General features: G+C 46.6%; 2 protein-coding genes and 2 long non-coding RNA genes across 6 annotated transcripts; 1 reads left to right on the top strand and 3 right to left on the bottom strand.

Moving 5' to 3' along the window:
• On the bottom strand, positions 1874-6661 carry LOC110435433. Of its 3 annotated transcripts, XR_002453093.1 has the most exons (5): positions 6534-6661; positions 4077-4266; positions 3857-3903; positions 2360-2603; positions 1874-2116 (listed from the first exon to the last, which is right to left on the bottom strand). It is a non-coding gene; the product is annotated as an uncharacterized LOC110435433 (long non-coding RNA). The 3 variants fall into 3 exon arrangements; XR_002453094.1 differs by lacking the exon at positions 2360-2603; XR_002453092.1 differs by lacking the exons at positions 1874-2116; positions 2360-2603 and having other exon boundaries at positions 3532-3903.
• Positions 5592-7280, top strand: LOC8070646 (B3 domain-containing protein Os11g0156000). Its single transcript, XM_002450257.2, has 3 exons — positions 5592-6477; positions 6565-6742; positions 6828-7280. Exons 1-3 carry the CDS (start codon positions 5844-5846, stop codon positions 6838-6840), a joined length of 825 nt encoding a protein of 274 aa, XP_002450302.2. The 5' UTR covers positions 5592-5843; the 3' UTR covers positions 6841-7280.
• Positions 9266-11251, bottom strand: LOC110436038. The gene is made up of 2 exons (XR_002453743.1): positions 10683-11251; positions 9266-9801 (listed from the first exon to the last, which is right to left on the bottom strand). It is a non-coding gene; the product is annotated as an uncharacterized LOC110436038 (long non-coding RNA).
• On the bottom strand, positions 20317-25047 carry LOC8058562 (cationic amino acid transporter 6, chloroplastic). The gene is made up of 5 exons (XM_002448972.2): positions 24539-25047; positions 23147-23369; positions 22036-22387; positions 21440-21671; positions 20317-21187 (listed from the first exon to the last, which is right to left on the bottom strand). Exons 1-5 carry the CDS (start codon positions 24969-24971, stop codon positions 20601-20603), a joined length of 1827 nt encoding a protein of 608 aa, XP_002449017.1. The 5' UTR covers positions 24972-25047; the 3' UTR covers positions 20317-20600.

Below are 25493 nucleotides of genomic sequence, written 5' to 3'. Positions count from 1 at the left end.
TTTTTGTCTATATTTAATACTCTATGCATCTGCCGCAAGATTCGATGTGACAGAAAATCTTGAAAAGTTTTTTGTTTTTGGGTGAACTAAACAAGGCCCAAGCCAAAAACTTGTTCGCACAGACTACGAGGTAAGCTAGCTCAAGAACCAAACATAAGACTGGCCATAATGTGGTGTTTGGGCGATGCCTCAATGAAGAGAGAGAGAGAGAGAGAGAGAGAGAGAGTGTCAGGCATCGGGTAGAAACGTTGTGGCTTCCAAAACACATGAGCCGAATCATGTAGGTTCACCGGTGCTTGGAAGGTTCAAAAATTATATCTCAAGTGCAGACAAGCATCGAGACGGAAGGAGATGATATTGTGGTCAGGGTCCATGTGCATGCAAGCATCGGTGCCTATATACTGTGGGGATTGAAAAGTTCAGGCGCCGGTGTCTAGTGTCAGGTATAATTTTTTTGTTGCCATCGCTATGTTGTGCACAGTCTAAGAGGCTGCTTGGTTTGTTTGACAGACACTATTATACGCAGCGAGGTGAGACAAGACATTCCTCGAAGCAAGCCGACCCTAAATTTACATACGATTTCTAGGGCCTTGTTTACTTCCACCTAAAAACCCAAAACTTTTCAACACATCAAATCTTTAGACACATGCATGAAATATTAAATATAAACGAAAGTAAAAACTAATTGCACAGTTTAGTCGAAATATACGAGACAAATCTTTTGAGTCTAGTTAGTCTATGGTTGGACAATAATTATCACAAACAAACGAAAGTGCTACAGTGTCGCGAAATTTTTTTCTACACCAACTAAACACGGAAGGCAACACAAAGGCTAGCAAAGAATCCAAGCAACTAGCTAGGGATCAGGGGCGGATCTACAGTAGGCCCAAAATTTTTTGAAAAACACTTAGCATATATATCCTTTAACAACATGTACATGTATAATACATTATTATATACAATTGTCTGCTTAGCTCATTTAACAGCCTCAACACTCTACCTTCACAACTATTTTATCATTATTTAGTCATCTAATTATGTTATATTTATGTTGATGAACTATATCGCTTTCGTCTGGACCTCCATGATTGAAATCTTACATCCGCCACTGCTAGGGATTCAAGCTGGACAACAAAATGGTCCAACAAATCCACATGAATATGGGCAACAAGGCACCAAGAATAAAATCCAACCGGTGTTATACTCCCACTCCCACACCCACACCCAACCAACCAACCAACCCACCCTTTAGCTTGCTGAAAAGCCCTATGGGAGCAGGAACTTTTGTTCTCAGCATGCAACCAGCCTATGCCCATACATGGCCACGGGTGATGACTGATGACACCACTGCCCACCATCCATCCATCCATGGAGCCTCCACAGTCCACAGTGTCATGCACACACAAATTCGGGCACTGTGCACGCGCTCACGCCTCGCCACAACCGCCTGCTGTCCGCTCTGTCCCCATCTCTGCCTCACCACCGAGGCCTTGGCCTCTCCAATGCTCGCTGAAAAGAATGCGATGGAGCCCGGAGCCGGCACCGCACCGCACCACGGCCGTGCATGCAACGCCGGTGCAGGCCTAGGCACTGCCCACGGCGGCGAGAAAAAAGGGCAGGCGCGCCCTTCTCTTCACCGTCACGTCAGCGAGGAGCCTTCAGTTCATCAGTGCGTGAGAAAAAAAGCAGAACCGGCGCAGGCAGGCGGCAGGCACGGCACGGATCGTCTACGCCTCTGCTTTGCCCTGCACTGCACACAAAGATACGCTAGCTGCCTAGGCCTTGTTTAGTTCCCAAAAAAATCGAATTTCGACACTATAGTATTTTTGTTTTTATTTGATAAATATTATCCAATCATAGATTAACTAGGCTCAAAAGATTCATCTACTAGTTTTATTTTCGTCTATATCTAATGCTTCATGTATATGCTTCAAGATTTGATGTGACGAGGAATCTTGAAAAGTTTTTGGTTTTAGGTAAACCCTAGTACTCGTACCTCCAAGAGATCAGAGAGCATTGCAAGTCGAATGTGCACACACGCACTTGCAGTAGTACGTCTTCAACGTGGTACCAAAAGGAAAAAGCTTTATGCAGCCTTTAGCCTCGCCGGCGTCGCCTACAACAGCAGCACAAGTGGAGAGATGTGAGAAATGAAATGACATCAGTTGGAGGAATGGTCCCTGCCACCACCACCACGTACTCCTACGCTACGCACCCAAAAACCAAAAAAATCTTGCAAGATGTGCGTGCTCCTGGATGCTGCTGCTTGCCTCCTTACAAAAGGCAGGCAAGCAAGCAAAGCACCGACGGATGCAGGTGTATGCAACAAGGAATAATGTAAAATCGGCGGCGTCTTTACCTTCTGTTCTCCTTTTTTTTTTCCCCAATATAACTTGTAAGAGCCAGAGCAGAATTCACTGGGGTGGTTCAGAGGTTTTCTAGGGCATGTGATGTGAGTGAGCGAGCACTTCGCCATGATAGCCACATGATGCCCGCCATTATTGGTGCCAATGCCATGCAGGAACCACAACAGGACCGGCGTGTATATATAAACGCTTTTTTTATCACGCTCGTGCAGCTTACACTGATGCAATGCATCCATCCTAGCAGACACAGAGTTTTAAAAGCAAGTGCATGTCAAATTAGCGCGTGTTTTGTAATAGTATGATCAATGCTGAATGGTTATGCAAGCATTTTTTCAATGCCACAATCTTGGTATGTAAGTTATTCTAGACTTTTCTAGATGCTATATAGCTTTTGGTATGTACCTAGATATACACTATCTAGATGCATAATAACATCTATGTATAAAAAAATATACCAAAACGACTTACAATTTAGATCGAAAAGAGCAACTTGTAAATGTAAATTACTTAGTTTAGTCTCGCTAATAATAAATGAATGCCATCATTCAGAGGTCCAAATGGGCAAGGCTTTGATTGCACATTTCCAGGGCCGCATTTGGGAGAATGAACAGGGGGAGAGTAACATGGGTTTGGTTTTTCAGCCCAATGCATATGCATGCATGAACTCTGTGGCCAAACAGGCATGGCCGTACGAAAAAGGGAACCCGAGACCACAACAATAAACAAAACCCAGGGGCAATAGCATGTGTCCCCTTATCTTGAGTTATCTTGTATTCAATTCCCACAAGATACCAAATCATTCATGTGCATGGAGAAACCAAACCTACATTATCAAAAGCTCTTGTGCATTGGGAAGGAGGGGCAGGTGAGCTGCATGATTGAGTTAGCAAAAGGACCCTGCTGCGTGGTTCCCTACTGGTACCTCGCATGGTCATCTTTTAAATATCACGCACTCTCTGGTCAAAATTCATAGCCCAGGACACGGACATGCATGCACTGTTCCGGTGCTGCAAAATGAGCTCCCGTGTAGTTTACAATCTAGTAGTGCATCCTGACACATGTTTAATAAATTCTCATTCAACCATATAGTATCTTCAGTCTTGGTCAACGTAATACGTGCAAATATATATGCTATTGCCAATAATACTAATACAAGACTATCGAATTCATGTGTAAATTTCTTTCAGTTTTTTTTCACAAAGTCTTCCTGTTAGGTTTGAATGGTCATGAGAACTTTTATAATGGGACATGTTCATGAAGTCTCCCTCTCATGATCCCATCCTCATGAGGCCACTGCAAAATGTAACACATGGGACTCTACAAGCCTAGTCGACTTTAGCGAACAAGGGCTCATCATTTCCATCGAGCTGCAATGGAGTACCCTTGAAAGCTTTTATATGACAGATTCCACCAACCAAACTGAACTCAATTGTTTCATCATACTCCAAGAGATGCTAAATATAGACTAATTATAGTTTAATCAAGATTACCTATGCCATTGCCATGCCATCGAGTATACTAGTCTTTTGCATTGCATCTGTACATGTAGCAAGTGATTAGTAACTTCAGTTGCTGCGTATTCCAAAGTTCATGAACACAGAAAACAACAAAGTTAAGAATAACGTCTCAAATGGAGGCAAGGAACTGTGAGGGCTGTGAGTTGTATACATGCATCAATGAGAAAGGACGAGCTTGGGACAAAAATCATACCATCTGACTCGAAAAGCTTTTGGAAATTGGACAGGGCAGATCTTTGTCCAGGTCCAATCTTGATCCTATTTCCCATTCCAATGTTCGAATATTGTGGCGCTTGGGAACTTGAAGCCCCAGGAACAGAAAGCAGGACGGATAAGGTTAATGCCACGTGAGATAATAATCGCATATCCCCAATTCTCTGGTCCTGGATCCAAAAGAAAAAGCTGGGTCAGAATAAAAATAAATATCTGTGATTTCCAAATTTGTGGAACTAACCTAATAATCTAATTATAAATGTTAGAAAGAGCCAAGTAACAGAATGAACGGAGTGATCATCTTTGAAGATCCGTTCCGTCACTATAGTCTGTTGACCGTACCTACTAACAGGAGGAGGGACCCTAATGGCCCCTCTGGTTTCCCAAAGGTTGACAAACTGAATAATTTCACAAGAGCATATATTAGTCATCATACAATGTATCTAACCATGTACTACGCTTCTCATAACCATATGATGGAATACTTGTCTCCAAAGTACCAAGCAAAGCGACATTGCTGATTTTGTCCTACATATTATACAGCGTTTGATACAGATCTGTCATTAAAAATGTAAGAAAACAGATCATAAACTGTTCTGCATCCCAATCCTCCAACAACAAGAGGTGCTCCCCAAATGCCCAATGCCATGTTGAGAAGAGCACCGGTCCTTACAAAAGGTTAGCTAATAACAGAGAGAAATAGAGTATTCTCTCTTTGCAATTGGTACCCGCCTAGCGTCCTCAACAGAGGCAGAGGCAGGTTCTCCTACAAGGATGGTTTGAATGAGAAAATAATATCTTACAGCCCATTCCATCAATTGTGTAAGAATCCAACCCGAACCAGCTTGTTGCATGGAAGTCTTGCTGCCTTATTAGGTGGTCAGCCACCTATTCAATGAGACAGGCCTGACAAAACCCTTGATTGTATTGAATCTGAGATCAGAAAATGGCTGGTACTAGTACAAAATAGTGCGTGATAGTTAGAGCACACGGTCCATACGCCTCTAGTGTCACATCCTGCGAGATCAGTACCCTTAACAAGTAATTGCCCACCAGCTATTCCACCCGGACCACAGGTATGAAACTGCTGCCAATCTATGGACGCATCTTTTCACCTAATCTAGCCTAGGGTACCTCATGCCTCCACAGTCCACACTCTACAAGCTTCAGAACCTAATACAACCAGGACTTTCTTTCACCGTCCTAGAGACAGATCGAACTGAAAAACCTACACTCGTGCAGATAAAAATGGGGAGCTAATGACAGTGCTCTCACGTAGGCTTCAACCACCAGAGCACATGGAAAACAATGGTAGGGCCTACTCCTCTCCACCTCCCTGGATGGCTGTGGTTAGGCCACAATGGCCAGGCACCAACTTTGAAGTACCACCACCTGATCGCCCCTCATCAGCTACGCTCAGATTACATATTCTAACCTCAGCACCTCTGAAGCCCGTCACTTTGATTCCTCCTGTCTAGCCTAGATTAAAAACTCCTGCCCTCCTCCAAGCTAGATCAAATGCATCGAGACCTCATGTTATGTACCAGGGAAATATTAATACTACATCGCATAGAGGCTCCCAAAGTCCTGCTTGGGAGGCTATAAATGCCTGACCAAGACACCTGCATGGTTCTCTACGCGACACACCATCACTGCTACTCCTCCCCACCGGCAAGCTTTCGCTGCAGACAGGAACCTAACACACACTCCTTGGCTCCGCTAACTCTTTCTTTCCTCCAGCAGAAGAATGGCCATGAATCATCTCTCCCAAGAGCACCCCCAGGCCTGGCCCTGGGGTGTGGCCATGTACACAAACCTACACTACCAACACCACTACGAGAAGGAGCACCTGTTCGAGAAGCCCCTGACGCCGAGCGACGTGGGCAAGCTCAACAGGCTGGTGATCCCCAAGCAGCATGCCGAAAGGTACTTCCCTCTCAGTGGCGACTCTGGTGAGAAAGGCCTTATCTTGTCCTTCGAGGACGAGGCTGGCAAGCCATGGCGGTTTCGGTACTCGTATTGGACGAGCAGCCAGAGCTACGTGCTCACCAAGGGCTGGAGCCGGTACGTCAAGGAGAAGCAACTTGACGCTGGCGACGTGGTGCACTTCGAGAGGATGCGTAGTTTTGGCATGGGTGACCGCCTATTCATCAGCTACAGGCGTCATGGTGAGAGTGCAACGGTGGCTGCGGCACCGCCGCCGCCGCCGCCGCCGCCTGCCGTGCGCGTGGTGGCACCTGCGCAGAGCACTGGCGGCGGAGAGCAGCAGCCTTGGAGCCCAATGTGCTACAGCACATCAGGCTCATACCCAACCAGCCCGGCAAATTCCCATGCCTACCGTCACTCAGTGGACCATGACCATAGCAACATGCAACATGCAGGTAAAAAGACTGATAGCAAAAGTTAAAGAAAGGTCTGTAACGTAGTCTTCTGATACCTCTTACACGATTTCTGCTGAACAATTGCAGGAGAATCTCAATCGGACAGAGACAACAGGAGTTGCAGTGCAGCTTCAGCACCGTCGTCACGGCAGCTCCGGCTGTTCGGCGTGAACCTTGACTGCGGTCCAGGACCGGAGCTGGAGCCAGAGACACCAACGGCAATGTATGGCTACATGCACCAAAGCCCCTACACTTCCAATAACTGGTCAGCACTGAAAATCCATCAGAATTTGACGCATCATATATAAATGTTTCTCTAGCTAACGAGTTTTGGAACTTTAATATGTCAGGAGTAGTCCATAACAACATGATGAGCAGATTTAAGACTATGCTTGCAGAATCCAAACAACAAAAGTAGTTGCTAGCAGCAGCCTAGTACTACTTGCACAAAGTGACAGGTTTGAATTGACCTGTGCAAGGAAAAGGAAGGAAGTGGAGAGATCCCTTGTTTCCCGGGCAATCTTCCTTCCATCCCCAGAATGCTGCCTTTTGCTGTTCTGTTTTTATTTTTTTTCCATGGCTTCCAGAAACCCTACTTACTGTACGGGATCTGGCAAGCAGGCATGCGTGGGAGGTTTCAGGAAACATCAAGTTGTGAGGGAGATCAAAGGAGACAGACAGAGATGTGTATGTATGTGTCATCTGTACCTATGTCTATGTGGGTCCAATAGAGTACAAACTGTGAAGTTGATGTGCCTGCCTCCTGAAGAAACAATGAAATATCCCCATGGGGATTTTGTTCCCTCCCCCGTCTCCTTACTTCTACTGTTCTATCCTGCAATCAACTAGTGGTGCAATGCTTTCACATAAAGGGATAAGTAGACAATTGTGCAAAAGTAATGTATTTCACCTTTTCTCGAAAAAAAAGGTGGCAATCCAGTTATGGAAGATTATAGGCGAAAATCAGTCACTTGCATAACAATATTTTGAGTGCTAATCCTTTTATGCTGTCAATAGCGACGGTCTCCCTTACATGCCCAACATTTTGCAAGCAATGACCTTCCACACCATCACCGTCAGATAGGACGTTTGTGTGAGATAAATGACAAAAACTCTGTTTCAGAGTTTTGCCCAAATATGTATTGTTTCGTCACCCAATAGCAATTATTGCAAGGTTGTCGAAATTTTTCATTGTTGGTGTCATGAGACTCAGAATTATTTAACCATTTAAGTGTGCTTTCTCTTGAACCTAACAGGTTATCTATAGGAGGTAGTCTGCCCACTCAGTAGAAAAATAAATAGGCCAACAGCAAAGTAACAGTCAATGGTTAATTTGGCAGGTGAATGGAACTATCACGATAAATGGAATGAAAGTGTTGTGTTTATAAATTTTTGGGTGGCTACAAGAGTGATGAGAGGAGCATAATCAAAGAAAGAAAAGGAAATTACTACCCTTAAATAATGGCATAAAGGATACATAGACACAGTGATAATTTACATAGAAAAATCACAGACCTTCAATTTTATAGAAATGATGGGGGCATAAGTGATGCCGACACCTGGGGATTTTCATGTCCTAATCTTTTAAAGCTGGTCTCCACCTTTTTGTTCCCTGGTTAGGCCTTGTTTAGTTTCCAAAAAACTTTGCAAAATTTTTCAGATTCCCCGTCACATCAAATTTTGCGGCACATACATGGAGCACTAAATATAGACAAAAGAAAAAACTAAATGCACAGTTTGTATGTAATTTGCGAGACGAATCTTTTGAGCCTAGTTAGTCCATAATTAAAAATATTTGTCAAATACAAACGAAAGTACTACAGTATCCATTTTGTAAATTTTTTTTGAAACTAAACGAGGCGTAAGGAAAGGTGCAACAAAAGTTTAAGTGTGCAAGTGGGATCAATTGCCCTAGTAGGATACTAAGAAAAGGCTGACTAAGTTGATGGTCTAAGGGGCAAGGTTCGACACAAAAGGCTACAAAACTCCAATAAGCATGAAGATTCCTTACAGCATGTATCAAAAGAAAAACAGAGGACTGTCTCCTACTTTTGTTGCTTATGTAAAGAAGGGGCAAAAAATAGCTCGTACAGAGCTAACAACAGTTTATTACTTAGACAGCCAGTCAATAAAATGAAGTAGACACCTAGAGGAGTATCAACTAACTAAACATTGGCTCTTAACCGAGGGTAAGCCAAAAGGATTACTGTAGCATCAATTTGTGAAACACATCAAAGATAAAGACAAATACATGCACGTAGAGTCTATAATATACTTAACTAATAAGTATCTCATGTAACTCAGTAGCATGCACTTGTTAGTTACTTAGTTCATAGCCTAAAGACCACGGGATACTGTAAGTATCTCAAGCTAGGTATTTATTTGCTATAGATACAGAACAGAGGCAGAACTGTTAAACATGGTGCCAGAGCATTAGATTGATTAATGGAATGATGACTGCGCAGGTTTCAGATTCATCTGAATGGGTTTTGTGGCAACTGCGGTAATGATGATTAAACAAGTAGGTTAACTACCGTATCAATAACAAGATTTCCTGTCTGCTTACTAAGAAGTCTAGAGCACAAGCCATGTGCCGGGGTTCTTTCCTTAGTGGCAAAAGATGAGCCTTATCCCAGGGTTACATGATTAAGACTTTTGAACACCAAATTTTTTATCTTAACATCAGCACAAATGGGTCATGTGACTGCCATAATGATAAAGTAGACCCACCCTACTTAACACATACCGAGGAAAAGAAAAATATCAAAGGGTCCCGACTACAAAGTACAGTTTAATCACGTCATCCATGTAAAATATGCACAGAAATCTTTCAACTTTTACCTTTTGATGCTCAACCTAGCAGTTTCATTGCAGACTCAGCTGCATGGATGCAAAACTTGGGGCTACCAAAGAAAGAATACATATGACAACGCCATGATGGTGGGGCACTAGAAGTAACCATCACAAGATTGAAAGCCACCAAGATGAGGATGCAGCAGATATAAGAGATGGTCCCCCTCTGGGAAAATGCGTAGTAGAGGCCCGACCCACGAACTGGCACACAGGGGGGCCAACTCAGACTGGACCAACAAAATGCCCATGATACATCCATCAGGCAATCAACCACTTGATTTCCTTGCTTTCCAAGAAGCCACTGCCTCCTCAAGGTTATGAACAAGCATGGTCTTCAAGAAAAGGCTAGTGGTGAGCCTGATAACTGGCCTTTTATATGCAATGTTTGTCACTTTTAAAATCGTTGCTAGTGGTTCTTGTGCCTGCTTTGAGAACCAGATGTCGCATGGACAGATAGTAAACCAATGGTCTCTGTAAGTAAATGGCATGATCCAACGCGTTATGGTGCAGAAATCACCCATAGCTATTAGTAAGTTGTTAAATGCCAACAAATGAAAAAAAAAAGATTTGATTTGTGTTTCCTCACATCATACAAATCTTTCTGTACTAGAGTGTGTGGGAACAAATATTGGAGTCGATGATAATGAATACCTCAAGATCCTCAAAGGAGGCTAATCAGTAATCATAACAGAAACAACATGCTAGTAGCAAAATCACATTAATATTTATTTATGAGCAATGAAAGTACAGAAATCTTTTAAAAAACAGGGAAAGGCATAGTATTTTTTCTCGAAAACGCAGGAGAGCTGCGCATCATTATATTAAGAAGATAAAAAAAGGGGACAAGAACCCATACAACACACACAAAATACCCACACAAACACACACACTTTAACCTCACAAGAACACTACACTGCTGCTAACAACGCGCCAGTGACAGAGAAACCGCCTGTGGCATAGTATTGAATAGCGCAGTTCATTTTCAAAAAAATGAAAAATAACATGTGCTTGCAAAGTCGAAACAACTGTGTGCCATTAGATAATTATTAAAAGTGGCGCAAAAGTGTTCGTCATCGTGATTATTTCTAGAATATTCCATTTCATTGCCATGCCGGTGCTAAGACCGACAGTAAACAATTATTGCTGCAAACTAAAGTTACAATAAAAAAATTGTCAAAATCTAAGAGCCTCACTCAAGCTAAAAGCAATATGGATATAAAACCTAGATGGGTATGTTCAACAATAATACTATTCCAATAAAAATGAAGTTCACGCAATATAACAAACTGCAACACAGAATCTAGCTAACTACTGAAGAGTAAAAATTGTGAAGGGCATAAAAGGAAGAGTACCTGAGCAAAGGAGAACCTAACAAAATTTCAGGAGCTCGTCGTGTACTGCAGTACAGTAACAGTATCCAGCGAGTACAGTGCTCAATCGAATGAAAACAAAGCGGAAAAGAGATCCAACTCCCACACGAACTTCTACAACAGCAAAATTAGCATAGCTAAGAACATACAGTGTTACGGTAATAACAGAACTGACATACAAGATAGAGATCCGTTCAGAACTTCAGATGAGCAAGGCCCAGCCCCCACACCTGCGCTTCCATCTGCTACGCACAGTTCAAGATGATAGTGCTGATATTACACCAGATGGGGCCGGTAGCACGACATTATTGACCTGGATGAGGAACCTGTCATTGTAAGCCCTGACATAGATCTTTGGAGCAGCAGTGTCACTACTCACGTGACAATAATTTGGCACATGATGACAGGCAGTACCACGGGAAGGCGATTGCTCCTTCTCGTTCAGTCCTTCTCAATCAGCAGAAGTCCCCACATGACCATCATCCATCCTTAAAACGTAGAAAAACTATTGAGTTCTGACGACCACGACGACGGTGACTAGGTGTCCAGTAACCTGGGCTGCCATCTTCTGGAAGGAATGCGTGGATGGAATCTCTGCAGGTCATGAGGTTCCTGTATTTATATCAGAACTTAGAGGAAATTTGAAATGTGGTGTTACAGTGGCTATTCAGTTAGACAATCATCTACATCAGGCGAATCACATCTGCAGTTAATCTTGTGAGCAAGCTTGTTGCTTCAAAATGAGTTTTCCTCAGCTTGTGTTATTAATCAATCCATCAATGAATCGGGCCCATACTAGAAACATCTACTTGACAACTTGCACAAAACCTGTTCACCAACTGGAAACAGCCACAAGCCACAGCACATCCATCTCACAACCCAACTGGTGCACGAGAGCCAATACAGAGCAGCCAGGCAGCAGGAGGAGCTCATCGCAAGGCGTTCCCGTGGCGCGCATGGGACAGCGCGACACAGGTCCACACAGACAACGACGACGCGAGCTCAACAATAAGTCACAACCCTCCGTCGAAATTCGAAAACGCTCACGTTTCCTCGAAACCACAGGGATTTCAACTTTTCAAGGGATGCAGAAATCGCGGCAGCAACAACTGGACGCGAGAGCGCACTGAACGGCACCTGCAATGTAGCGAGCGAGGGGAAGGGGAATGGCTAGTACCTCTGCCGGGTCCCGGCGGGGGGCATTCCGTCGAACACGTGCGGTGCGGCGGCGGCGCGACGAGGATGCGAGGGGCGGCGATCCGCCGCGCGGCCGGCCAGTGTTGTGTGGTGTGTCGGAGAACGGCGAGTGGATGGAAAATGGCGGGCCGGGCTTGCTTGGGCCTTGGGCCGGCGTTTGGAAGTTTCGTCCTGCAAGCCCAACAAAGGCATGGGCCCAGGTTATATCATCATGGGGAAAGGTTGGAAAACGCCTCTCTTGTGGGAAAATCAGAGGCCCGGGAGCCATATACAGGCCTTTTATTAGGGCAACGTATCATATGCAAACCAGCTTCGTGTGCAAGCAACCATCAATTAAGACCACAAGTTTATTAGGCCTCACTTAGTTGTTGGATTTTGGGACATGAATTGCTACATTGGCCCAAGCGATCTTAAATCAGTTTCGCACGAACAGAATAACTTCCTCTAAAAGAACAAAAAAAAAAACAGAATCCACTTAGTAGGAGCCTCAAGCGTGAGTGGTTGTTTTCTTGTAATAGAAAACTAAATGATATCACACATGTGTAGGAATTCTGTAGAGCGAGAAATATTCATGTCTGTTCTAAATTATAAGTCGCTATGACTTTTTAAGGTATATAGTCTTTATTATGCACTTAGACATACACTATATTTAGATCCATAACTTTTGTTAAGTATCTAATAAGTCAAAATGACTCAAAAAGAGTAATAAAATCATAAAGATATTATTATTATATATCTAAATGTGACTCCCACTAAGCACACTTGTACCTGTAACCATTGTATTAAGTATGAAACATACTCTCTCCGTTCGCGAATAAATGCACATCTCATTTCTCGAGGAGTCAACTTTTTAAAATTTAACTTAAAATATATTAAATAATATCAATATTCATATACGCAAATAAGTATATTACCTCATCCCTGAGTGAGGTGCAGATGGCAGGGCACTAGCTGCGTCTACGCGCGGGTGGCGCTTCGTCCGGATTTGGATCGGGATTGTGATTGCTGTTGTCGCCGGATTGCCGCGCATGTGATGTTGACATGATGACATGCATGCACGGGCGGCGCCGGTGCCGCCTCTGATCCGATTTTCCGGTGGAATCTTGACGACGACGTACCTGCATGCTTCGGTGCTTGCTTTGCTTCAGGTCAATATCTTTTTCTTGCTCTCGGCGTGTGGAAAATCTTTTGCGCCACCATGTACACTAAGGGTCAGCTACTCAGCTACGTCAGGTGTGGTCAGCGGGATCAGGGTTCTATAGGAATATTGAAAAATAAAAACTTCGGAGCCTATCAAACAGACAAAATTCAGACCATGGTTTAGCTTTGTTTTACCAAAATTTGACTCAAGTTCATAGTTTGCCCCCTGGTTATTACACAAATAGCATTGCTGTAATTTAATCGCATCATCGCCACATCTAACCATATTGTTCAGTGCTAAAGCACACGCGTCACGAGGGACAAACAGAGAATATATGTATGAGAGGGAAGAGAACTGAAGAAATAAGAACAACAAATCTGAATGAAGCTTCACCATTTGATCTCGTGAAACCTCCATGAGTAGGAGATTAAACACAAAGGTGGAGGAAAAAGAGGAGGCCAAAGGTGAGGTTAGTCATTGCCGCGCCACTACATCTAAAGTGGCTCACTATTTGCCGGCCGCCAAGGGAGAGGAGGGGAAAATGAAAAAAATCTAGGCTTTTTGGAGCGAGGTTCATGCTTTAATACTGAGGGGATGTATCTTTTGGGTTTTTATGGATCTTGGGGGCCACAAAATTCAAATCTGGCCAAACTTGCTTCTACCAGTTTTATTTTGTCCGGACCTTGCCAAGTTGGATGAATTTCAATGGAATTTGGCCCATTTGGTGTGAATCTCATAACCTTGAGCAGTACAACGCAAAGACAACTAGGAGGGCGGCAATGAGGTAGAAGGTTTGATGACAAATCAATGCTACGTTCAGAGGTAAAGGTGAAAAAGCAAGGACGATGCAAAGACAAATTACTCGTGAACCTGTGAATAGTTTTAATTTTTTTTTGAATAACCCGTAAAATCCAAGCCTATTTACAAGTTCATAAGCAACTTGCCTGCTTTGCATCTCTAAGAAGAAGGAAAAGCCGCGAGTTGCGTTGGACCTCTGTTATGAATCAAAAGCAGGGGCACCACACAGACGACTTGACCAATAATTCCAGCCCAATACAAGATCACACTCCGTCTATATACAGTTATGGTTAGACAATGACATGCCGAATCTAGAAAATCTTGCAACACATTACACATGCATGCATGCCAACCGGTTTCCTCGAATCCGCGGCAATGCGACCCTCACTCTCCTACCGTCCTCTCGTTCTGATCCAGATCCCCGGCCCTTTTTTGCTTAGGCAAGTTTCGTTGTCGATGCCATGCATCTTTCCGGACACTTGACAGCAATAGCTAGCTTAGCGATCATATTCTCCGATTCCCAAAAATATACAGCTCCTTGGATATTCTATGCCGGGCTTGGACCGCCCTCCTTTCAGAGCAGCTGGCTAAAATTTAGTTAAAATTAGCTCTAGTATATCTAAATAGAAATGGTTAATAGATGGACTAATTTTTTTAACCGAATCTTTAACTAATTGTTTGCCAACTAACTAGCTAATCTCAATTAATTTAAGCTAATTTTTAGTCCAACTAGTAATTATTCTATGTTCCGCTCTACACTCTGCCTAGAAAAAACACTAGATGTAGCTGGAGTCAGGATCGACCATGAGAGCAAAAAAATGGCTTCCCAAGCTACTCCGTCCGTGCACACATGGATCCTCTCCAAAATTGCTCCTCCTTTGCGCAAGGGCGATGCAGGCGATGGTCAGAGCAGAGCGTAGGGCAAATGACAGGTTCCTTCATGCGAGGTGGTGGCAAAGAAGCACGAGTGGAGCTGAGGCAAAGGCAAGGGAGGTGCTGCAGATGTGGAGGGGCAAGCGGATAAGGAGAGAAGGTAAAGAAAGAAAGAAAGAAAAATAGGAGAAGGGTGACAAATAAGAGATGGGCTTCGAAGACGGCAGAAAGACTTTCAGGACATTTGGAGCAAAGCGGGCAAGGCTAGCTGTGCAATGCTTTCGTTCTTTATCTTGTCATCATGACTTTAGCGCTCTGTGTAGCGTTCTTTTGGGATGTAATTCTACTTGTTCTTTTGTCTTCTCGTTCGCCAAGAACTGTTGGCCTAGAGGGTTTGCCTTATTTCGTGTCAGAGGGTCTGTTTGAACCGTCGATCGCTCAGAGGATTGTGCCTTGGGCACTCTGAACTTAATGGTTCCCCCTTTTGATTTATATAAAACGGGACCAATGGTCTTTGTTGGTCTAATAGATATTCATTTCGCAAAGGAAAAAGATATTAATTTTTTCATGAACTATTAGGAGTAAAACGTTTCACCAAAACAGTTTTAACTCCACTTGAGAAGCTGATCATATAGCCTTTTTTTTTTCTACGAAACAAATACTTTATCAGAACATAAGTATCTATATATCCTATAAAGACAAACCCCACTAAACTAATTCTCTTACACCTCCTTACACCACATCATCATCCACTTCTCCTGCTTCTACATGCAATTAAGTGTCCATTCACAAATGATTTCAATAATGGGTGCAACTACCTACACATGACCATACATGCATACTGCTAGCAATTATTCTCTCACGTGATCTCTTCTTTTTCTCTTCTGAAGCTGACTACTAAAATTATATATAGATGACTCAATATACTACTGTGAGGCTATATTTATATTCTCCCTTCATACCCGCAGCAACGCGCGGAGAATGCTCCTAGTTTTCTTTACAACTCACTCGCGACTAGGAGAACAAGAAAAAAAAAACACGTGACCACTTTGAGGTACACGTCATACACAGTTGCAAGGATCACTCAGGCTGTGAGAGGCCTACCGTACCTAAAGCTACAGCGTGGATACAGCCCCGCCCAAGAGCCCTACGCTGTTCCGTATCTGGGCCGTCAATGGGCATGCGGAAGCGGACCGACCGACCGATCGATCGGCAGTGATGTGAAGGAAGCAGAGCAGGCAGAACGACCGTGCATGCATGCGCCGCCGTTGACTTGCTTGCTGCCTGTGTCTCCCGGCGGCGTCAACTTGCGGCGAGGTGACGGCCGAGATGGAGGACGGAGTTCTCTCTCCTCCACAGAAGTAAAAAGCTCATCTTCTCCAGCCATGTTCTGTCTGGGAAGACCCTAATTATATAATATATTGCTCATCTCTCCAGCCACGTACTCGTACGTGGAGCGAGACGTTGGCCGGCCGCGACGTGCGGAGGCCGGCCGGACAGGGGCCACGATCGAGCTCAGCTCACGGCCACCGACGTGTACCAGCCAGAGGGTCTCGACGAAGCTGCGTGTGCATGCGCATGCGCATGCGTGGTCTCCGCCGTCCCGCGGCTCCGCGCGGCGCCGTGCGTGCGTGCCCCGGGACGAGCAGCGACGTCTGCGCGCGCGCGCCGGCCGCCGGCACCCCGGCCGCACCAGCCAGCGAGTGAATAATATACGTGATCCGGCGGCGGCCCGCCGTACGTGATCTCTTGATGCGCACGCACCATGGTGGCGGCCGGCTAGTATATAGCTTTACGCTCGGCTTGTCGCTGGGAATCATATCTTGACGGCGACGTAATTAATTCAGGTCAAGATTGCATTATTCTGTCTGTCCCCGGCAGTGGTCAGTGGACATCTTCCGTGCGTGCGTTGCGGTGCTTGGTCAGGTCAGGTCAGGTCAGGTCATCAGGTCGTCACTCGCCACAGGTCAGCGCGCAGAGGAGAATGGCAACCCCGTGCGTGCGACTTCATATAGTTTCATGGATATGGAGTGAGTATTGATTAACTGCAGCCGAGGTTAGTTTCACAGTTTTGGTCCTCCAGTTGAAAAACTCTCCCTGTATCCGAATTTTATGGGCATGTTATAAGAAAAAAAATATATATTCTGATGTTTGATATATCATCATATTTGAGTGAAAAAAATTTCCTCTCCAACTCTATGGATTTTGCAACAACTGCGTCCTGCCGGCCAAACTTTTATTACAAATGTGTTCTCATTATCTCGCAACACATGCATGCCGGCCAACCGGGTTTCCTCGACTAGGACCCTCACTGTCCTGCCGTCGTCGACGACGGTGCGTCCTCTTGTTCTGACTGATGGATCGATCCATGGTTTGGTTGCATTGCTTGCCTTGCCCGCCGACGACGTCAACGACTGCTACTTACCTGCTTGCAGCCACAACACAAAAATTTTTTTGCTGAAAACGCAATCTACATCTTCTTCTGTTCTGGCGGCGTCGTCGTCTGTTCAAGCTGGGTGAACCCTGCGTTTGCCACCTGCATCAGCTATCCAGATCGCCGGCCGGCCGGCCGGTTCCTCCGAGCGATATGCTGTCACCCTCACTTCCGATCCATTCGACGCGCGAAAAGCAACGACCTATAGCTAGCTGCTTTATAAGTACTCAACTGGCACTCCACATTCCCCACAATCTTCACAAGATTAGCTAGCATGCATGCATGGGCATGACATAAACTGGATATGATGATCGATCGTCGTCGACGTGCAATAACACCGCCGTAATGCTCATCTCAATCATCATTACGTACGCGAACACAACGGGGAGAAAAAAAAAAGGTGCAAGACCCTAATGCTCATATCTCCAGCCACTCATAAAATTAAAGGTGCGGTTCGAGAGGCTGCTGTACACAGGAGCCGTCGCTCGGCCACCACCAGCCAGCTCCGCCACCCCTGCTGTCCACACACGGCCGCCGCCCCGGCAACCAGCGAGACACGGGCAGCGACGCATGCGCGCGCCGGAGCTGCCGGCTTCGTTTGGGATCGATGGGGGGAATGGCGGATCAGTGGATCACGACGTGATCGCGGCGCGGACCGTCCGTCGTCGTCGTCGTAGTACGTGATCTTGACCGATTTCCCCGCACGCACGCAGCATGGTGTTGTACGTGCCTTTCGCTTGTTGTTGTCCGGGGCATCGATCTTGACGGCGACGTAATTTTCAGGTCAAGATTACATCTCGTCCCGTTCCCGGCCGGCAGTGCGCGGTGCAGTGCCAGTGCTTGTTGGTCACGTCAGGTCGTCACAGGTCAGCGACGACGATGAGAATGCAGCGTGCCGTGCGAGACTCCATCACCTCCATGGACTGATATTAATTGCAGCCAACCCTTGTTTTTCACATCCCCGTTGAAAATCTTCCCTCAGCTCAATTTTGTGAGAGTAACCCTATTTTTCTATTTAGGTAGCTAATTGAACTATGCTAGAACTAACTTAATTTTGTTTTATTTTCTCCAGCAACACTACCCAAAACAGTTCTACCAAATTTATCTAGTAGAGAATGACATGTGGGACTCACATCTCATTCTCTTTCTTCCGGCCATCACCACTGAATAACTCACCCATTTCGAGCCCTCGAGGGGGAGGGTCACCACTAAGGCGTCCACCGACAAGGAAGGGTCGGAGGAAGTAGGTGGAGCACTCCCTACGGCCTCGCCATGCATGGCCTCTGGCGGGTAGGAGGAGCAGGGTCCACGGATGCGGCGGTGGGGAGGAGGCGCAATGGTGCTAGCGGGGAGTAGGTGCGACGTGCTGGTAGGGAAGAGGCATGATGGCATGACGGGGCGGACACAGACGCTCAAGAAGATGCCGAGTGGCGGCAGGAATGCATCGGGCAGTGTGCCGAGTGTTGGTCAGGGAGGAAGAGGCTAGTGGCAACCAGCGATGAGAGGTTGATGGTCGGCGTCAGGACTAGCGCTCGAAGAAACATCCGTTAGCAAGAGATATAGATGGCAACGAGCACCTTACCCGCGGGTGCGAGATATATAGACTCGCACTCGCGGGTTGAATTCCAAACCCGCAGCCGTAACCCGCCACGGATAGAAGTCTACACCCACGCCCGTACCCACGGGCACAAATACCCGCGTGCGCACCCGTGAACCTACATAATAATAAATTAATAATACATGCATAGATTATAGAAAGAAGTTTAAGTATAAAAATCAAAACTACCCACCATTATACCAACATAAAAATGATTCTGTTATATATAAATAGATATGAGGGAGAAAATCATAAAACTATGTTACTTTCTTTATATATAGTATAAGAAGGGATCTACGTATCACGAGGTTGGAGTGGATTTACGGGTTTGCGGGCACGGGTACAAGTTTTCTATGTCCACAAGTTTTTACCCGTTGGATTCAACTACAAACCCGCACCCACACCCGCGGGCATAAAGTTGTACCCATACCCTTACTCTATTGGGTTTTTACCCGTTGGCACGCGGGTAATCTATACCCATTGTCATCTTTAGCAAGAGAGGAGTGCCGTTAGGTAGACGTCCGTTGGCCCAATAGAAAAGGATAATAGGAGGGGAAGAGTGAGCGTCAGTTAATACATAGCCTGTTGAACTGAGTTTTTTTGGAACTTTACTACATAAAAATAGTGTAAATAGCGTGTTGGAGATGCTCTATATGTATTGTCCGGTTGACAAGTTATTATACTTAAAGGAATAAGCAAATATTTGAGTGAAAAATCTTCTCTGCGACACAATACTTTTAATTAATGCCCGTTTGCAAAAAAAAAAAGAAGTTAATGTTTACTTGTGCTAGATTTAGAATGGACTTGTATTAGAGTTGTGGTGTTTATTTTGGGTGCAATTTCTAAGTAAAATAGGTGTAACTAAAGATTCAGGGCGAAAGTTTTCTCTCCCAATTTTACCTACTGTTAACTTATGTCGAATTTACCTTGCACTAGAGTTACGGATGTTATTTTAGTGTAATTTATAGGTAGTTGTCTACCTAAAAGCTCACGGATGGGGACATAATATTTAACATGATTTTTACAACACATTTAGGGCATGTTTAGTACAGTTCACAACAGCTTCATAAGATGAAGTTGTTATGAGCTGTTTTTTTTACCAAACACTAAGGGTCTGTTTGGTACAACTCACAACAACTTCATGAGCTGTTGTGAGCTGTTTTTGTTTTTTGCCAAACACTTATTTCCAAAATAGCTTCATAGGTGAAGCTGTTTTTTCTTTCCTCTCACAAAGATATAAGTTGGGATGAAGCTGAAAAAAAAGTAGCTTATTACAACTCTCTCCCTCATTCCTCTCTCTCAACTATGGATGAAGTAGTTGGCGAAGCTATTTTGCTAAACACTTTTTCCAAAACAGCTCAGCTTCATCTAGAAAGTCACTCATGAAGCCATTTTCTAAAAAAAACAGCTTTACTAGTGAAGTTGAGCCGTGCCAAACTAGCCCTTAATGTTGTGTGGAAGTGGAACTCCTGCTCACGAAATTCAGGCGGAGAGAATTTTTTCGCGAGTCATGATATAGCAAAACTAAATTATTTGTTTACATCGTGAAAACATTTCTATGGTAAATATACTGGCACCAGCAGGATTGCGCGATTTTTATTTTTCAGTCCACCCGTAATTATAGAAAAGATGAAGAATTTATGTAATCACATTCCATCTTGCAAACTACATCTGCATCTGCTTGTCATTTCTGTCTCTATTTGTATGTTTTTCTTTCTCAAGGATGTCAGACATTCATCAGCACTAACTCGATGATAATAATTAGTTAAAACATCTAATAATAATCTAATAACAAAAACAAAGCTAAAGATAGATCAAGGAAGTCTGCGCTGTCTGCCTCTGCCTACGTCAACGACTCTGCTACACCTCGCACCCATGGTCCTGCAGCTTGTCGCCGGCGCCGGCGCCTCCGTCCGCCGCGGCGCCGCCCTCCTCGGCGTCGTAGCTGGCGTGCACGCTGTAGAGCACGTAGACCAGCACGACGGCGGCGGAGAAGAAGCCGAACCGGGCGTACGACGGGCGGTCCAGCGAGCCGAGCAGGAAGACGTTGAGGAAGACGGACGCGGCGGGCACCCATGGCATCCCGGGCACGCCCCACACCTCGGGCTCCCGCGCCTGCGGCACCAGCGCCTGGAACGCGGCGACCACGGCCACGGCGGCCGCCGCGGTCGCCGACAGCATCACGGCCTTGGCGGCGCCCCCCGGCGCGAACTGCCACAGCAGCGTGAAGGAGAGCGCGATCAGGGAGAAGGCCCCGATGAACGCCAGCGTCGGCCACGCCCTCGTCTCGTGTGCGGTGCCGGTGCCGGCCGGGCAGGGGTCGCCGACGTAGCGGCGGTACACGACGGCGTTTGCCACCATGTAGAAGACGAAGAGCGTGCCGATGGAGACGAGGTTCAGGAGCACGTCCAGCTCCGTGAACAGCGCCAGCGCCGCCGTCAGCAGGCCTGCACGGACATTGTCAACGCTCAGTGATCGTCAAAGCAGGGCGCTTGGATTCATGTGATTCGTTGCCATCCAGTCAGATCCGACGACGACGACGACCAGGGCCCCGGAAACCCGTGACCTGTTCGATTCGTCACGGGAGCCGGCGCGGGAGACCCGCGGCCGCGGCGGCTCGCCGCTGTCGGCTGTCGCCTCTGCTCATGAGAAGCTCGAGGCGTTGACTGACAGGGCAGAGAGGCAGGAAAGGAACGCACCGAGGAAGGCGGAGGCATTGACGGGGGTGGCGGTGCGGCGGTCGACCCGGGCGAGCCAGGCGGGCACGACGCCGGAGCGGCCGATGACGCACAGGTACCGGGCCTGCCCCAGCATGGCCACCATGAGCGACGTGAGGATGCCGAGGCTGGCGCCGGCGCCGATGACGTTCGACACCCACGCCATCCCGTCCCGCCCCTTGAACGCCCCCGAGAACGGCGCCTCCGGGTCGATCTGCACGACAGGAAACACACAGCATCCGAAACCAGGTGAGAAATCTGCCACAAGTCCTTGTCTCCAATGTCCACCAGGAAAGCAGAATAGTGAAATTCCAAGATGCTTTTTTTTTTCTTTTGATTCTTTCGATCCCAGAAAGTTGCAGGGCGTCCGTCCTCTGCGATTGCGATTGGGACAGCAGAGAGCAGATTCGTCCCAGATCGCACGACCAACATCCCCAAAAGTGTCAGAGTGGCACACTGGCACTGTCACTGTGCCATGGCTGCCGACCTCATGTCGTCTTCCACATGGGACTTGAACAGTAGTAGTACGTCAGGGATGACATGCAGGCAGGGCAGGGCAAGCGTACTGACTGACGTACCGCGTCGTAGGGGAGGAGCATGGACATGGAGGCAGCCATGAGGCAGTAGAGCGCGGTGACGAGGACGACGGAGCCGGAGACGCCGGCGGGGATGTCGCGGTCGGGCCGCTCCACTTCCTCGGCCATGGTGGACACGGCGTCGTAGCCGATGTAGCTCAGGTACACCGCGGCGGCGCCGTTGAACACCCCCGCCGCGCCGTGCGGGAAGAAGCCGCCGGGGTTGTGGACGGGGTCGGCGGGGCGGGACAGGTTCCGCGCGTCGCCGTGCACGAACCCCATCACGATGATGAAGAGGATGAACGCCACGTGCACCCCCGTCAGCACCAGGTTCACCACCGAGCTCTCCTTGGTGCTGCGCCGGCCCGCCGCCATGGGAAAAAAAAGGAGGAGGAATTCGTATCGTCGTCGTCAGCATTCATCAGGAAATCTGGAAAATGGTTGGCAAACGCTTCGACGACGAAACTATTTGTCGAATTTTCGATTTCGATGAGGATGAAGATGCTTCCGGGGAAAAAAACACTTGTTTTGCATTACCACAAGAGGTTTTTTTTTTTTGGAAAAAAATGAACTTTGCTTCATGCCAGAATGGATGATGGGCAAGAATATCTCCTTTCAGATGACAGAATATATTAAAATTTTCCAGAAAAGATAGAACCGGAGATGCGAATCGGTTCCACTTGCTCTGAACAAGATCACAACTGAACTGGTTTCAGATTAGAGCAGAGCAAGCAATGAAACCAGCAACAAAACCACCAGATGCACCTACACCAGTGAGGTGATGAACAATTGGACGAGAAAAGATATACTATTACAATCTGGCAAAAATTGGATCAAATTGTCCATAATGGATACTAAAATATTTGAACTGAAGTTTGGACTCTGTGCAGGAAAGGACCAAAAAGTTCTGTTACAGCAAGTGCAGAACAGACAAGACTGAGAACCAAGAGAAAAGACAAGTACAATGACACTTGTAGGCAAAACCTTTTTCCGTAGCAAAATATTTCTTTTGAGAGAAAAAAAACAAAAAAAAGGTAAATGAAATGACACACCCCAGGCATTGACCTCTGACTACACAGGTAAGTAACAGTAGTCAACATAGTAACGGACGGACCTGTAGCAGATGCAGACGGAGAGCAGGAGGATGACGCCGACGGCGACAAGGTCCACCTGGTTGAACCCTTCGGGCAGGCCCGGCACTGGGATCCGCCACTTGCTGGGCGCGTCCACGCCGACCGCCGTGCCCAGGTACGCCGTGAAGCTGCGCGCCACGGCGGCGTTGGAGAAGACGTACTCCATGATCAGGTTCGCCCCCGTCAGGAACGCCGCGAACTCCCCTGCATGCCATGGCAAACCACACAGCAGGTTCTTTCTTGGTCATGGACTGGACTGGACTGAAGAAACATGCATGATGCACGCATATACTAACTACTGTAGTATTAGCAGCAGGAGCAGTCGCTGTCCATTGTTGCTAGCTACATGGATGGAGTGCAGAGAGTGGCATCCAAATTAAGGACAGGGCAGTTTTTCATAGTGGTTGTGGAAAACGAGTGGCATATATGGCTGCATCTAGCTCTTTCTTGGAAGGAAGTCCAGGTCCCATGAGGGGAGGGACCAAAAGGGCGAACCTCCCGCTGAAGATTGCTGAAAGGGACCTCCAGGCTCCAGCATTATTTGGATATGGATGTTTGTGTGAGTCACTCATAAAAATTGTTGAGTCGCAATCAAACTTTTTCATTCCTCTGTTGTTCATGCTGGTGTTTCTGATAATCTCAATGGGGAAAAATTGGTCTAGAGAAAGTTGGTCTTCTTTAGATAGATTCTATAAATGTAGAGAAACTCTGAAGAGAGAGAACCAAAAACAGTGTCAACAATCAAGGACTCCCTCCATCACGAAATAAACATATTTCTAGCTATGTGTCTAGACAAACGTTTGTCTAAGTGCATAGCTAGAAATGTATTTATTCTAGGACGGAGAGGTAGTATACGGTGTCGGAGATAGAAAATCACTCTAGTTTTTTTAACATTTAACAAAAAAGAAAAGAGACGTCCAAAGAATCAACAGGGACAGCTCAAGGATACTTTAAGGTGGCTTCACTCATACACATGAGACATGAATACTTGTACTATATACAGGAGTAGTTTTTATTTGGCAACTTGACGAGCTGAAAGCAGAGAGCAGAGAGCACGTATGCACTTGGCTGAGATAACCATCAAATATTTAATGAGAAAACAAAACCATCCTTCTCAACTAACGTATGATCAGTCCAGCATATGTCGTCAGTCTCGGTCCCCAATGCCGTAAATCGCACGAACAGGATCGAACCCAGACGAAATCGAGCGACTATAAAAAAACAAAAACTCCCATCCAGCTGATCAATGGATCGATCGGAAATGCCAAAGCCCAGCCAAGGTTTTTAATTCCGGCGAGTACGACATCGCCAAAAGTGGCTCTGCAACGGCGGCGGCGGTACGGTAGTGCGGCTCAGTATACGTGCTCACTCACCGAAGGTGACGCGGAGGTAGCTGAAGGCGCCGCCGGCGACGGGCATGTCGACGGCGAATTCGGTGTAGCAGAAGGCGGAGAGCAGCGCGCAGAGCCCCGCAATGGCGTAGGACACGACGAGCCCTGGCCCCGCGTAGAGCCGCGCGGCGCGGCCCGTGGTGACGAACACCCCGGCGCCGACCATGCCGCCGAGCCCCAGCCCGACGAGGTCCCACCACCGCAGAGCGCGCGCCATCCGGGTGCCCGACCGCGCCCGCACGCGGCTCATCTCCTCGTGCGGCGCCGTGGCCGCGCACGCGCGCCGCGCCAGCCGACGCGGCGTCTGCGCCAGCGCCCGCCCGTACGCGCGCAGCCCCGAGAACGACGACGACGAGCCGCCGCCCGCGGGACCGACGTCGTCGGTGCTCTCGGACACCAGCGCGGCCTTGTCCATGGCGGCGGGCGGCGGTTGCTCCGGGATTCGGGGAGCGGGAGGGACGGACGGGATCACGGGACGGGAGGAGGCGAGGATAGTGGGGAGTGGAAGGACAAGGACTGGAGGCCGCGCGCGGTATTTAAATAGGCGGAGGAGGGCGTGGCGGTTTGGTGGTATTTTCTCGTGTGGCTAGCTCGCTGGGAAGGGCATCTCCGGTAATAAATAAATAAAACAGTAAATGCAGCAGTACCATATACGAGATCTGCGTGTATTTTTTATATATATATTAGGAGCAACTCAAACAATTTACTAAGGCCCTATTTAAATGTATCCAAACAGCCAAAAATTTTGGAAAAATAAGCATATTATAGAAGAATGGATCTAAACAGGGGCTGTAAAGATTTGAAATTTGGGACCTTAGAGCTCTAAAAGTAAATTTGCTTAGGGACCCGTGTCTTGTGTGTTGTAGACAAAAAAAATTTGGAAAGCAGAGCATCTTCAAGGGTTTTGTATTTGGACTTTGCATTATTATAATTTGCC

The sequence above is a fragment of the Sorghum bicolor genome, chromosome 5, assembly GCF_000003195.3.
Source record: "Sorghum bicolor cultivar BTx623 chromosome 5, Sorghum_bicolor_NCBIv3, whole genome shotgun sequence".
NCBI classification, from domain to species: domain Eukaryota; kingdom Viridiplantae; phylum Streptophyta; class Magnoliopsida; order Poales; family Poaceae; genus Sorghum; species Sorghum bicolor.
This window is presented reverse-complemented; position numbering and strand designations above follow the sequence as displayed.